This window comes from Molothrus ater, chromosome 3 (genome assembly GCF_012460135.2).
Source record: "Molothrus ater isolate BHLD 08-10-18 breed brown headed cowbird chromosome 3, BPBGC_Mater_1.1, whole genome shotgun sequence".
Lineage (NCBI taxonomy): Eukaryota > Metazoa > Chordata > Aves > Passeriformes > Icteridae > Molothrus > Molothrus ater.
In genome coordinates this window covers 77,886,516-77,900,314 of record NC_050480.2, presented here as the reverse complement: position 1 = coordinate 77,900,314, position 13,799 = coordinate 77,886,516, and the positions used below count along the sequence as shown (strand labels likewise).

At 35.7% G+C, this 13,799-nt stretch overlaps 1 protein-coding gene across 4 annotated transcripts in view; it reads right to left on the bottom strand.

Moving 5' to 3' along the window:
- The window catches only part of ROCK2 (Rho associated coiled-coil containing protein kinase 2), a 104,307-nt gene that overhangs the window by 14,527 nt on the left and 75,981 nt on the right, over positions 1-13,799 (bottom strand). For 2 of the 4 annotated variants that reach the window (XM_054514378.1, XM_054514379.1), the window contains exons 16-32: positions 13,647-13,753; positions 12,828-12,987; positions 11,996-12,156; positions 11,415-11,599; positions 10,194-10,263; positions 8,769-8,872; positions 8,467-8,653; positions 8,023-8,116; positions 7,818-7,912; positions 6,977-7,156; positions 6,591-6,759; positions 6,033-6,209; positions 3,570-3,640; positions 2,522-2,610; positions 1,710-1,788; positions 1,246-1,507; positions 417-630 (exon numbers count right to left, since the gene is read on the bottom strand). In XM_054514378.1, coding sequence (XP_054370353.1) covers positions 417-630; positions 1,246-1,507; positions 1,710-1,788; positions 2,522-2,610; positions 3,570-3,640; positions 6,033-6,209; positions 6,591-6,759; positions 6,977-7,156; positions 7,818-7,912; positions 8,023-8,116; positions 8,467-8,653; positions 8,769-8,872; positions 10,194-10,263; positions 11,415-11,599; positions 11,996-12,156; positions 12,828-12,987; positions 13,647-13,753 — 2,404 coding nt within the window. The remainder of the gene's footprint in view (positions 1-416; positions 631-1,245; positions 1,508-1,709; positions 1,789-2,521; positions 2,611-3,569; positions 3,641-6,032; positions 6,210-6,590; positions 6,760-6,976; positions 7,157-7,817; positions 7,913-8,022; positions 8,117-8,466; positions 8,654-8,768; positions 8,873-10,193; positions 10,264-11,414; positions 11,600-11,995; positions 12,157-12,827; positions 12,988-13,646; positions 13,754-13,799) is intronic. The other 2 variants (XM_054514381.1, XM_054514380.1) reach the window with 1 other exon arrangement.

The following is a 13,799-nucleotide window of genomic DNA, read 5'->3' as shown; positions in this document are numbered from 1 at the left end:
AAAATGTTCAGCCTTTGCTAAACTGGAACACTGCAATGAACAAAATAAGTGAGACCAACCTTTTCACAGGCTGCCAGCACTGGGAACTGACAGAAACAAATATAAACTAGTACTGCAGGTGATGAAAAAAGCAAACTGGAAAAAAGCCAGAAACTGCCCTGCACAATCATATAAATGCTACCTGCAGAATGCTATCAACTTCCACAGCACAGCACATTCTGCTCCTTTGAAGTGATCCAGCAGTAAACTAGCAATTTGTATATGGACAATTTTTACCCAATCGGAAGAATCTGATTAGGCTATTCTTTTAGGGATCATGAGACATTAGCACGAGCCCTTCTACCCTGAATAAGAAATTGAAACCAATTGTACTAAAACATTTAGAACAATAAATTAAATAGCAACTCTTGTGTCACCTTGGTTTGTTTGGAGGAAGCTGTCGACTTGGTCGTCTGATGGACTGGTTTGGCTGTACCTTCATGGAAGTTCTGGGAGAAGATCGAGCAAAGGGGTCTGGTGCTGGAGGCTTCTTGGGTATTTTTTTCACCAGTCGGCTCACCCATTTCTGCTGTTCTTCCGTAGAATTAGCTAACAGTAGTAGATTCTTCGCCGTAGAAATATCATAGTACACTGTAATAAGATTTTAAAAATAAAAATGAATATTGTTATTATTCTCGACTCCACATCAAAAATTAGCTGTCAGATTAGGATACTCTCATACTTGAAGCAGAGAAACCAGAAGAGAGGTCAAAAGTAAAATGAACCAGTAGGTTTCATGGCTGCTGACAGTGCCTCCTCCTTATATTTTGAGAGTAACAACTTAGTACTGCAGAAGATGCACATTCAAGTGGAAGAAAACAGGTAATGCAAAGAGGTGTGATTGAGACTAAAAAACTATATAATGTTGAGTCACAAGGAGCAACCTTTACCACATGTAACCCCTTCCATAGCGCTGTTGTTTCCCACAGCAGAGCACAACACAGTGTGAGCACCTTACAACCACCACGCTCTGCTGCATGAGGATGGCAACACAACAGGTACATGCACACCACAGCCACATGCCATGAACCCAGAGCAGAGTGACCCTCATGGACACCCTTGGAAAGGGGCTGATGGCCATGTACTAACAAAAGACAAACCAACCTTGATGTTCAGTTGGTGTCAGACCATTACTAGAATCTTCTGATCTATTATAATGCCTTGTGGCTCCAGCACTATCTGTATATTTAAATACTTGCTATTTACCTTTGCAAGGCGCTATAATCTCTTCCTTTTTATCCATGTGATCTTTGTGACATTTGATATGGCAGCGGCGACATTCCAGAGCAGGAGGAGGTTTAAACATGTGCCACAGGGGCTTCATGCAAGCTTCACAATTGGTTGGGAAGTGGTAAAGAGTAGGTATAAACTCATGTCCTTTGTGACAAATGTAATTTGACTTCTCTCCCATGGGCTCCACAGGAAATTCCTGCTCCTTTTTGCTCTCTCCTTCATTAGCATATAGGATCTAGAATGAAAGCAAAATAATCTCAATACTCTGAGATGGCAAATATAACTTGAGAGTCATTATCTAAGTACAAAGACTGAAGAAGTAATCTAGGAATGATTTTTCAATGATTTCTTAGTAAATATTTCATTAGACAGTATTTTTGAAAATGTCTGAAATGCCATGTCTATTACACTAGAAACATTAATTTATTAATGAATACCTGGAATATCCTAGGAATTTCCTTGGCATCTGCTCTGTACACATCAGTCTGAGTGACTGGTCGGACATGGAAGAGTTTGCTATAGGAAATTGTTTCAATAAGGACAAAAATTAATGTTACCACAATGATAAGTATGACAGATTAAGTTAGAATACAACACACCTCATTAAGGCTTAGAACCATTAAAGATTTGTCAGGTTTGTACAGATTTCTAATCACTTGGTAAAGCCCTGTCTTTCAACTCTGCACATGAACTCCCAAAAACTCTAAATAAAAAGAAGTCACAAGCATCCAGCTACATTTGTGGAAGCACTGAGAAACCATCATCATATGACTTTAATGGCTGCTGGCACCTTTCTAACACAATCCTTTCCCCATGCTCCGAATAGCCACATTCTGCATTTATTAAGAAAATAAATTAACTATATAACCCCCCTGTAAGACCATGCTGTAGGAGAAAATACATGAACACTGGAATGATATCTTCTCTGCTACAGTTTTCATTACATGCTCTGCTCCCAAGTGTGTGTGAGGAAGGTCTAGCTGAGCTAGTGGGGGCACTTCAGTTACACCAGGGCTCAGTGCAGCTCTCTGGATCAGTCTGAGCCCCACACTGCTCCTCCTGCACCAGTGCCTACACAGCAAACCCCACTCTGCACCACAGTGGGTCCAGCTCTACAGTTCAGATTAAAAAAGCCATGTCCCATGTGATGTGCTCCCAGACTGGACCTCAAAAAGCCCTTTGGTCACAGATCTTTCCAACAGAGTTCACCTACAGATCAGAAGAAGGAAACACACATGGCAATACTTACTCTATATCCAATACCATATGGGGATTAGATTGCTCTTTATCTTGTTCACTGTCATAGAACAGGATCTTCTTGCTGCTTACAATTACATACTGTTAGGAGACAAAAGGATAAAACATGTTTTAATTCAGCTCATCACAGATGTCAAATATGTCACAACAATTATCTAGCACATATGTTGTAGCGATATTTTTCTACAATTTGATTAAATGGTAGCTAAGTGGACAGTGGTAGTACTAAGTCCATGCCAAGGAATTCATTGCATAACAAACAAAATTCTGATTACCTGATAAATCAAGTTATATTATCAGATTAACTGATTTTTAAATATATTTAAATATCTATGAAGAAACAAAAATGAAGGTCAGGAAGAAAGTAGGATATAAGCTTTTCCTTCTATTTTATTGATTTAATTTTCACTTGGACTGGTAGAGAGAGTAACTGTCCTCCTGCCTATTTCATGTGTGCAGGTCACAGCTAATAGGGATCATATTTAAAAAGAGCACTATTATACTTACCAGAATAGCTAGCAATGTTTACTAAAAAGCTAATTACCTAAAAGATGTCCTACTTCCAGTATTTTGCCTAGAATTAACTGTATGGCAGCAGTAAGGAAATTTCTACGAAAATATTTATGTTACATTTTGGACAAAGACTCATCAAAGAGGTTACTGAGAAGCAGTAAACAAATGAAGGCTGCACAAAGAGGAGGAGTAGGTTTTAGTCTTTATCTCCTAAATAAAAAAATTGTCAAGAGCACCTGTTTCCAGACTCTGCCTAGATCCAGCTGTGTAATACTGATGGGAATGCTCATGGCATGTAAAAACATCTGAAGATCATGAATGACTCTCACCCCTGGCTATACAAAGAGGTGTCTTAAATTATTGCAATTGTCTTAAGCTGCTCCTCTCACATGTAACTATACCAGTTAACACATTTTATACATTTAAGTAAGGAGAGAACACATAGAAAAACTGAAGAGTTGAAAACTTACAGTAAGTTTAAAGTTGAACCTATGCATGAAACAAAATAATAAATCTGTTTTTCTTACCTTTTTAACCCATCCAAATTTTTTAGTGTTATTTCTAACAGGCATTGATAGCCAGCCTTCCAATCTTGATTCTGAAAAAGAGATATGTATTAAAGAACAGACAAAAAAAAATTGAGAATACTGTGCATTTTAGAAGTTATTGAACATCAATAATAAAGCAAGAGAGCAAACATGAGAAGATGAACTATTTATCAGTATGAGATCTTGCCAAGTTTATCATGGTAAATGTTCAGGAATACATTAAATAATGAACCACCGAATACAGCCATGAACCAGCAATGCAATCACAAAGAAGTAGTAGGAGGAAGGGAAAGAACAAACTTGCAATTATAGCACACACATTCCCTTTAGTAATTTTTTCATGTCTTAAAAGCCTTTTGTCTATTGACCATTACCTTTTACAACAGCACCTAAAGATATTAGTACAGACCACACAACATCCAATCCAAGAACAAAAAAAAAAGGCAAATTACCACCACAAATAACCTATATACCCCATATGGGGGAAATGTCAGTTTAGTATTCTAATTCAAACTTTTTGGTCTCTAAATTTTTCTTTTCTCTAATTCTGCCTGTATCTCCTAGGCTTTCTGATCCAAAATAAGTAATTTTTGGCTAACTTTTAGACCTTGCCTGAATTCAACTGCCCTTTCACACACTTGCAGTATTTTATATTACACTGGCACATTTGTCAGATTTGATTTATCAAGAGTATTGAGAGCTCAGCTGTTGTTTGACACACACATTTCAGCAGTCACCAAAAGCTCAACAGGATCACACTTTCCCAGTGCTTGGTAATACATAGGATCACATACCCTTCCACCCTATTTTTGTAGCTGCACGTAACACAAGTGTTTCTTCTCCCTATGTTTTATTAAGGGGAACTACTTAATTGCAATAATATTTTTCTAATGAGTTTCCTACCCCAGCAGATAGCCTTTACTACTGCTGAGGAATCTCCAAGTCAAAAACAGGGAAGTGTTAAGCATTAACAAAGACAAAACCATGGAACTAGCAGAAACATACTCCAAAATTACAAAAACTATTTTTCTTCTTATCAAGAGGGCATTTGCATGTTCCTGCCCATGTTTAACACAGTGTAACAAATAATTACTAGATATTCATAGAATTCTTTTTGTGTTAGAGAGACTTAAAGCAAGATACACAGATACACAGTGTCTTCAGTGTCCATTGCCCTACAAGCAATGCTGTTGAGGACCTATTTTAATAAACATATAAAGTACATGAAACAGTTCTGTAACATTTGTTTTGCCTCATACCTGCCACCTTATATTGTTCCTTTCAACTACACCTTATAGAAAGTGTAGTAAGCATCAAAAAAATAGTCTACCCCATATCCAGGAAGCAGAAGTAGAGCAAAAAAAATCTATATTTCTCCTATTTCCTCAAATATGATTTTCCTATTTTTCTCTGTAACTTGTAATACAGATTAAATTAGACAAAATGGAGAGCTTCTCATTATAGTTCTTCAATTCTGGTGTCCATTCAATACTAACAGATCAGAAAAAGGGCAGAATATTCAAACTTCTCAAAATACATGCTTATAAACACTAGGACACTATCCTACCTCAAATATTTTGTAATTATGTCAGCAAAAAATCTCATCTTAGCTAAGATTTTTACTTTAGAACAAAGCAAATCCATGTGCATACCACAACAGCAGCTAACAAGGAAAAAAATACATATGTAAGTTTTCTTTCATTAGAAGCTTCAAAGCAAAAACCAGAGAATGAGGAAAATAGAGGAAATAGAAGAAATTTTTTACTCTAGTTTGATGAAGTAATGTCAAAATACCAAAAGAGGTCCTACCACCTTCAGTGGAAAGGTATTCACACTTTAAAGGAATCTCATGTGAAACAGAGAAATTTGATCGCAATAAAAAACCCACCTCTAACATTAACACTAAACAAAAGCTTTGTTAAAAGGGTGTATGTATAGTCACATAAAATGAATATAGAATTAATAAAACAGGGCCTTATCACTCATAATATACTTTGAAGGCAAAACAATGTAATATTCAGGACAATTAATTTCTACAAGAAAATCATATATGTTTAGATGCGAGCCGTTAGATATTTCCACACTTCACTTAAACACAAAGATTTGACCTTTTGGTGTTCAGTACCTTAGGGTCATACAGAGAGCTGCAGATACTGTGTAGAACTATCTTGGAAACAAGCCATAAGGCTAATTTATTCAATGACTCAATAAAAATGGTGGGTTTGTAACTGTCAGCAAGCATTTGCAAACATTTAGAGAAAACAAGCCAGTTATTTGTTCATGCAAACTTTCTCATGTCTTTGATGGCAATGTTTACTGCTGCTGCAGCGTGTTATCTGCCAGATTTGGTTTATGGGTCTTTCATTATGTATTAATAGTGTTAGTTCTGAAACAAAAAATAACACAATAAGAACAAAATCAAATGGTTCTCAGGGGTGTCACCTGTGCTATCAGCTTCTGTAGGGCTGTGGGAACAAGACAAAGGTTCTTCCTCTGAGTCAGAATCGGAATCAAGAAGCATGCGAGAACTGGAAGGCTTAGTGGCAATACTGACAGAGGTAGAAGAGTGCTGATAGGTAAAGGACATGGATTCCATAGTGTGGGATTGAGTGATATGGACTAAACATAAAGCATAAAGGAGGAAAAGTAGAAAAGAAGTCAAAATAGAATCTCTAAGAGAGTATTAGTTTTACATTTTATCACATACACACAATAATTGCAAAGTAACCACCAAGATAAAGTGAAAAAAACTTAGTTCTAATGGAGCACAACAGAATTTTAAAAAAATTTCTTTAAATAAATATAAGGTGAAGTATTACTACAGACAGATTTAGTTAGCAGGTGAGCAAGTGATCACTGTCAAAGGATTGGTAAGATAGTAGAAATAGATGAAGATGAGAATCACAGAATCATCAGACCATCAATTTAATACACCAGTATCTATGGAAAAACACTGGTACGAACCTAGTTAATGCAGAAATATTAACAAAATTAACATACCAGGGAATCCATCATCTGCCTCAGCCTCTCCAGGTCCACTGCCTATGCTACTGTTGTCCAGCCCAATGTGCAGTGACTGCAGCTGGGAGCGAAGCTGTTCAATGTCACTGTCTTTGCTGTCCAGAGTCATCTGCAGTTCGATCCGTATCTGACTCTCTTCTGCTATTTGCTGCAGGGATAAATTGCAAGATTTCCTATTATCACAATATTTGGTTACTCAGAGAAAATTATGCAGAATTTGTAGCCAATCTCAATATACATTCCATGTATTTCTTCTGGTTGGGGAAACTCAAAAATAGAGACTGGATATGCTACCTTAAAGTCTGTATCAATAGTAAGATTTTACAGAAAATACTCCAATGTTTATATTTATAAAAGGATCTTACTGCCTGCATTTCATTTATTTCCTTCTGATATTTGATCATCATCTGAGTTAACTTTTCTCGTTCAGACTTCAGTTCCATATGCAGCTTCCTATTTTCTTTTTCCTTCCGCCGTACATCAGTGTCAGCTCCACGTTTGACTGGACCCTTCCGATTCATGATTTCAGCCAATTTATTCACAGCCTTCCCATGGGAAAGAAAAAAGTGACAAAAACCACACTAATAAATACATAGAGTTAAGTTGTGAAGAAATAAAGTCTTCTCTCCATCTATAACCAAGCACTTCTAACTATAAATTAAGATCTCTGCAATCCAGTATTACAAGCTTGCTTTAATTCAATGTATTACACAAAATATAAAAGAAGGTAATGATGCCCTTTTTACTTGAAGCAAGCATTAGCTGTGTGAGCACTTTCACTCATTTAAATAATCCCTTCCATTTTCACTACATAGACTCAAAATATGTCTCTGTATTAAAATGCCACTTGTTCTAAAAACAATTTAGATTAAAATCAGAAATGTCCTCCTTTACAGAATTTGTAGAGATATATAAATCAAGATTGAAACCAGTAACATATCAAATAATTTGAAGGAAATGAAGGCTTCTGCTGGTGGAATACATCTGGATTAGAAGTTCCTCTATTATGAATCATAAGGATTCAGTTTCACTACATTGAAAGTCTACTCAGAAGAAGGGGAAAAAACCCCAATATATTTTCTTTCAGAGCAAAAACAAATTAAGCAATACTGGTATATATCAACAGTTTATAAAGTAAAGTAATCTACTAAAAATTATTTGATTCATGAACATTGTGTCTACATGCATTTGAATATATTTGCTTACCTGGGTTTTTAATGTTCTTTCATTCAACAACTGTTTCTCAAATTGTGCTTTAATATTTCCTACATTTGCTTCTTCTTCTTTTAGCTTTGTAATTTCTGTAGCAAGATAATTAAAATCTATGAAAACTCATGACAAATGCATATAGTACTATTAAAGAACAAACCTAGTTTCAATTTAAATCTCATTTGGTTCAGAGATTACGTACGTTCTTGTGCTTCCTTCAGTTTATTGTTTAGTTCTTCTTTCTCATTAGCAAGGTTAGCCACATCACTAGTTAGTGTCCTATTTGCTTCCTCCAACTAAAAAAAAAAAAAAAAAAGGACATGTGAACATGTAACAAATCTCATTTGGCAAACAAAGCAGCATTACAAGACAGAAAAAAATGCTGCAGAGTGAGACCAGGATAAGGATAAGAGGACTTGCTGTAAGAGGGGTAGGGGCACAAAAGAAAGAATGGTCAGAGAAATGCATGGAAGAAACACAGTAAGAGTTCTTAAATTCTTATGAATTTCAATCATAAGAAATAAATATTTTCCAAAGATTAGATATACTTGTATATCTCTAAATCTGCTAAAGAGTAATGGATAACTCAAACTGCAAATAAAGCTCACATACAATGTCTACCAAAATTACAGATCATGTAACTCACTGAGGCTATGGTGGCATCTTTCTCAGTAAGTTCCTGTTTATGCCTCGCCATCATCTCTTTAATCTCCAGCTCTTTCATAATCTTCTCTTTTTCCAAATCAGAGTACTGCTCTTCAGCAATGGAACGGGCAAGTTGTTCTGAATCTGCTTTTGTCAAAGTAATCTCTAGCTGAGCAGCCAAGGAATCTCTGCAAATTATTGATATATACTTTTAACTTTAAAATGGGTAGGTTAGGAAGAAAGAAAACAACAAAAAGCTATCCTGATCCTTTATGTATTAGCAGTCCAACTAGCAAAACCTACCTCTCATCCTGTAACTCTTGTATCTTCTGCTGCATTTCTTTACAAATTTTGGTCTTTTCCTCACATTCTTCTTTAAGTTCTCGCACTTGTGTCTTATAAAGAGTCTAGAATTTAAAGTTGGAAAGAAAATGATGTGATTTCTATACTCTTGAAGGTCCACAAAATTTATACAAGTTGACATGGTATGCAGTTCCTTAATCACACTAATTAGAGTATAATTGTGCAATGCCTTCTTGAAACTTATCTAAATATCATCATCATTCACAAATGTGCTTTGGTTATTTTACTTTGTTGTTTTTCCTTTTTTAATTTATATATTTATGAATGGGTAGATGTATGATTTACATTTTCTTTGTTTGTATACATACTTCTAAAGATACTCTAAATGTGAAAATCACTATTTTGTACAAAATCAGAAGTATCAGAAGCAGAGAAAATAATTAATTTATTTTTCTCTACTATTTTAAATCTTTATCTCATGTAACTAGGCATGTGCAGTTTAGATGCTAATCATCTGAATCCATAAAACCAATATGACAGTTAAAGACCAAAAAGAAATAGAGGAATAAGGGAAAACCAATTAGAAAATAATTTGAAATTCAAAAATTTCACAGACTCAATATAAATTTAGAACTCTGAAGAAAATGAAAGAAACATTATATTGCTCTGTCCATTCAAATGACTGACTACAGGTCAAGTAACAGACTCTAAGTGTACTTACTGTGGGGATTTCAAGACAGATTGTCTCTCTGGCCCATCTACAGCAGTCAACTGACCTCCATTCTCCCTTTCTTTCCTTTAACATGTGTAACATTTTAATCTATAAAACTTTAGGTAGGCCTCCTCCTCACTGACCTAAATCCACAAGGAAATCTTAATTTTCCATTAATATTGAAACAAGCCTTTTGGCATCTCATGCAGTGACTGGCTGTGCACTGTTAATAAAAATTGACCTCCACATGCCAGTGATGATGTTTTAAGTATGCTACCTATTTATTCTGGTGCACCTTGCCACAATAAATGAAAAACTCCCAACAGATCACAACCAAGTTTGGTCGTAATGCAAAATTTCCTTCTGAGTGGTAGATGCACATGTATTGTCACATCACATGAGAATACAACTCTTCTCTACCATACAGCGTGGAAAAGGCTTAAAACATGCACAAGATTATTCACATTGTGGAAAAATGAGCTGCTTCACTCTCCCTCTGAACTCCCCTAGAAAGCTGCGACATTTCTCAACATAAGCTGTTTTGTGCTGCTCAGTGATCAAGATCAAGGCAGCAGACAACACTGGAGACAGGCACAAGAAAAACAAGTAGCTTTGGGTTAGAGATGTGAAATGTCTGATAGCTGTGGGGAAGAAGAAAAGCTAACATACTCAGCAAACAGATTAATATTAAAAAAAAGCAGCATAAAACATACTGAGAAATATTGCTCAGCTTCGAGCTGGTCTTGAAGCTCTTTCATTTGTCCATCTGCATCTTGACGTTCCCTAGAAAGGAAGAACATGCTTTAGAGATATGAAGATATTCCAAAGCAGTAAACAGAAAAGACAGCAATCACACTCTTGAGATCTCCAGCAATTTTTTGATCTAAGTATCATCAGCTATTAAACCTGAAGCTTCCTCTGGGTACCAGCTCTCTTTTTCACTTGTACAGCTGAGAATACTGCACTAATAACAAGTCAGTTTAATGCTAACACACTAACTACAGCAATGTCACAAAGTTTAACTGGTAAGAGACACTGATGAAGTAAACAGCCACCAACAGAATCTTATTTCCATGTATAATGTCACTGATCTGACTGGTTGTTTTAGGTCTCTTGTTTGCTAGAGCATGGTGTGTGAACGTCTGTACTCCTTGACATGCATATTTTCTTGAATTCATCTGTTATTTAAACAAGTCAGTTCCATAACAACAGAAATGTAGCAGAAAGGACTTCTGCCAGTGTTCCACATTATGGCCACCTTCTACATGACTAACTGCATCTTGCTGACAGAAAGGCAAAGCACAGGGAGACAAAACATGCAAAGTCATAAAGGAGCTAGGATTGAGATTCATCTGATACATGTGGTAATCTGGTCTTTTCATTCACAAGGAAGTTTTTTATGTAAAAAAAAAATTCTTTCCTTACTTCCTATCAGGTGCAAATACTACTTGTAAAACCTTGAAGAACTCCTGATTGAAGGTCCAACAGATGTGTTATCTGTAGTACTAGATATTCCCAATGGTTATGCTTCATAGCTCTGTAGCAGTATTCATTTCCAACTCTGACAAGCTCTCCTAGACTAATAATTCCAGTAACTTTCCTCTTCACCGAAGTCCTACATCATTAAAAAAAAGTACCTAGACCTTCAGTTAAATAAGTGCTTCTCTGAAGTTTTCAGACTCATATTTAAGCTGTGTTTTCTAAGATTTTCGGGATAACAAACATCTTTTAATACAAACCTATACATCACTGAATCACTAGGGCAAGTCACATTTAGAGTCACTGTAAATCATTTTAAAGAACAATGAGGTTTTGCACTGTAGCATAGCATATTCTTTGCAGCAATTTTTTAAAATAAATTTTGCTCCCAGCTTTTGTTCCAAAAATATTTCAAATCAGTAACATGACTAAAACATATAGAGCAACTTGCATACTTGCGGAGTTCATTGTTTTGTTTTTCCAGACTTAATTTGATTTCCTGAAGGTGGTTATTCTCCTGTTTTAACTGCTTCTCCGACATTCTCAAGGTGTTGACCTGCTGTGTTTGCATCTTGAGGTCATTTTGAGTGAGACAGCGCTTCTGTGTTTCTTGCTCTATTTTTAATGTCAAGTTTTTTACCTGTAAAAGGAGCAGAAACCTGTGAATTTTACAGATCTACACAGGAAAACAACATTTAAACAGTCTCTAATTGACTTCCTTTACATCTCTTGGTAAATCAAAGCTGCTTCCTGAATAAAAGCATTAGCATACATTAAATTACCTAGTTTTTCCATGTCAATCTCACAGCATTTACCACTATAGAGGACAAACCTTTTAACATGAATAATGCTGAAATATATCAGAAAATGACACCACATTCCATGAAGTAGACTTTTCAAAGTTTTAAAGGCAGAGAAGGAAAACTTTGTTGCCATTTTCATTCACAAATATTCCTAAATACAGCTATAACAGGGAAAATAATAGGACATTGAAACCAAGGTTTGGCTCAAGACTCCTTCTGCCAGTGTTCCTTACATCTTCACTCAGTATATCCTTTTGCCGAAGGAGCTCATTTATCTTCTGCTGTGACTGTTTGAGATCACAGTCCAACATGGAGCGCTGCTTCTCAGCTTCCAACAGCCGATTTTCTACTTTCTGCTTTAAAGCTCTCTCTTCCAAAAGTTTCTTTTCCATTTCTGTCAAGTAAAAGTGACATCAGTGAAGTGTAAACAGCAGATTTTGGAGGCCAAAGGGAAGAGGATGTCTACCCTGTACTAACAATAAGCTACATGTTTTTCCTTTTAAAACTGAAGAGAAAGACTACTTAGAAGTGATTAATTAAAATTTTCACAGTAAATACATGCCCAGAGGATGCTTTTTCAAGCATTTCTGACAGAGCTATTTCCTACTTTTGAGCTTGTAGATAACTTCCAGTTTATTTGCAACACCTCTGAGATGAACAAAACGGGTGGAATTTTAAAAATAAAATATTTAAATCTACTGTGCTCTGACTGTGATAATCTAAAATCTAAGAGCTGAAGCTCTTTGGGAACCTGATAGGCCAAGTGACTCAGCCATTATTACTGAATCATTCTTGCTTCTTTTGGAAGATCTGCATGATCAAATTTTTTGTGAATGCTCTGCGATTGGAAGGACAGGATCTGTAGGTAGCTTTTTAATTAGCTGCAATAAACACAAGCCATTTAATTCAAAAGTAAGAGCTATCTTCTGGATTTTTTTGGCAATTATCCCTTCCTTCAGGATATTTCAGTTGTCATGAGATGCACCAGAATATGCACAGTGAAAGATTCTATTATCTACTTTGTACAATTCACACCTAAGTCCAACTGTGATGTCAAATACATACCTTTCATGGCTTCAGATTTTGCTTCCTCTATAGACTCATAGATCTTATTTTTGTCTGCTAATCGTGCTTTTGTGGCTTTATGTTCAGCTTCTTCTTGTTCAAGGTTCTGCTGCATAACTTTAAATTTATATGTCATATCTATTTCCATGTTGCTCTTTTCCTGTTAAAGAAAAAATAACATTGAAATAAAACATTAAATACACCAGGTTAGTGGCAGAGTTTTGAGCAACAGTAACATGCTGCTTGGAAGGATGCTTGGAATAGAAGAGAGGAGCTCATGCTAAGGAGCTGAGAACTCATTTCCATAAATGTTTTTTTCTGAATGCCAAAGTGCTCTAAAAATGTACAATGACATCCCCAGTTGCAAACAATTACAGAATTCTGCCTTAACAACCAACATTCTGTAGTAACAGCAGCTCAAAGATTAAGTTTATTGAAGAAATTTTTCAAGCCTTTTGCTTCAGTAACAAATTTGTTTAAAAATCCTGTTAGCAGAGGCTCTTTTATTTTTGGCAATAACGAGAGTTTAAAAAAACCCCACACATGAAATGAAATGTAGCTACTGTACTGTTAAGGTACACACCACAGTACATAATAAGTTCTTAAGTACTTTAGAAGTAAAATGTATCATGATTATATGGGAAATTGTCTTTTTTTCCCCACTTCTCAAATTGAAAAAAAAAAAAAAAAAAGCTGAAAACAAGAAAACAAGGCTTATTGTTTTGTATAGGTTTAGTTGCAATGACTCAAATAATAAAAGTACAATTTCAAAAATTCTGTAAGAATGTAACCCCAATGTTAATTTAGCAGCGCTGTTACCTTTTCTAAATCTGTGAGCTTTTCCTGCAATTGTCTTTTCTCCATTTCCAGTTTGGCTAATGCACTCTTTCCATTTTTCACTTCTTCTTCAAGGCTAGATATTCGACCTTAAAATTACCAAAATATTAATGAGGCTGTGGTCAGTGTGTGAAA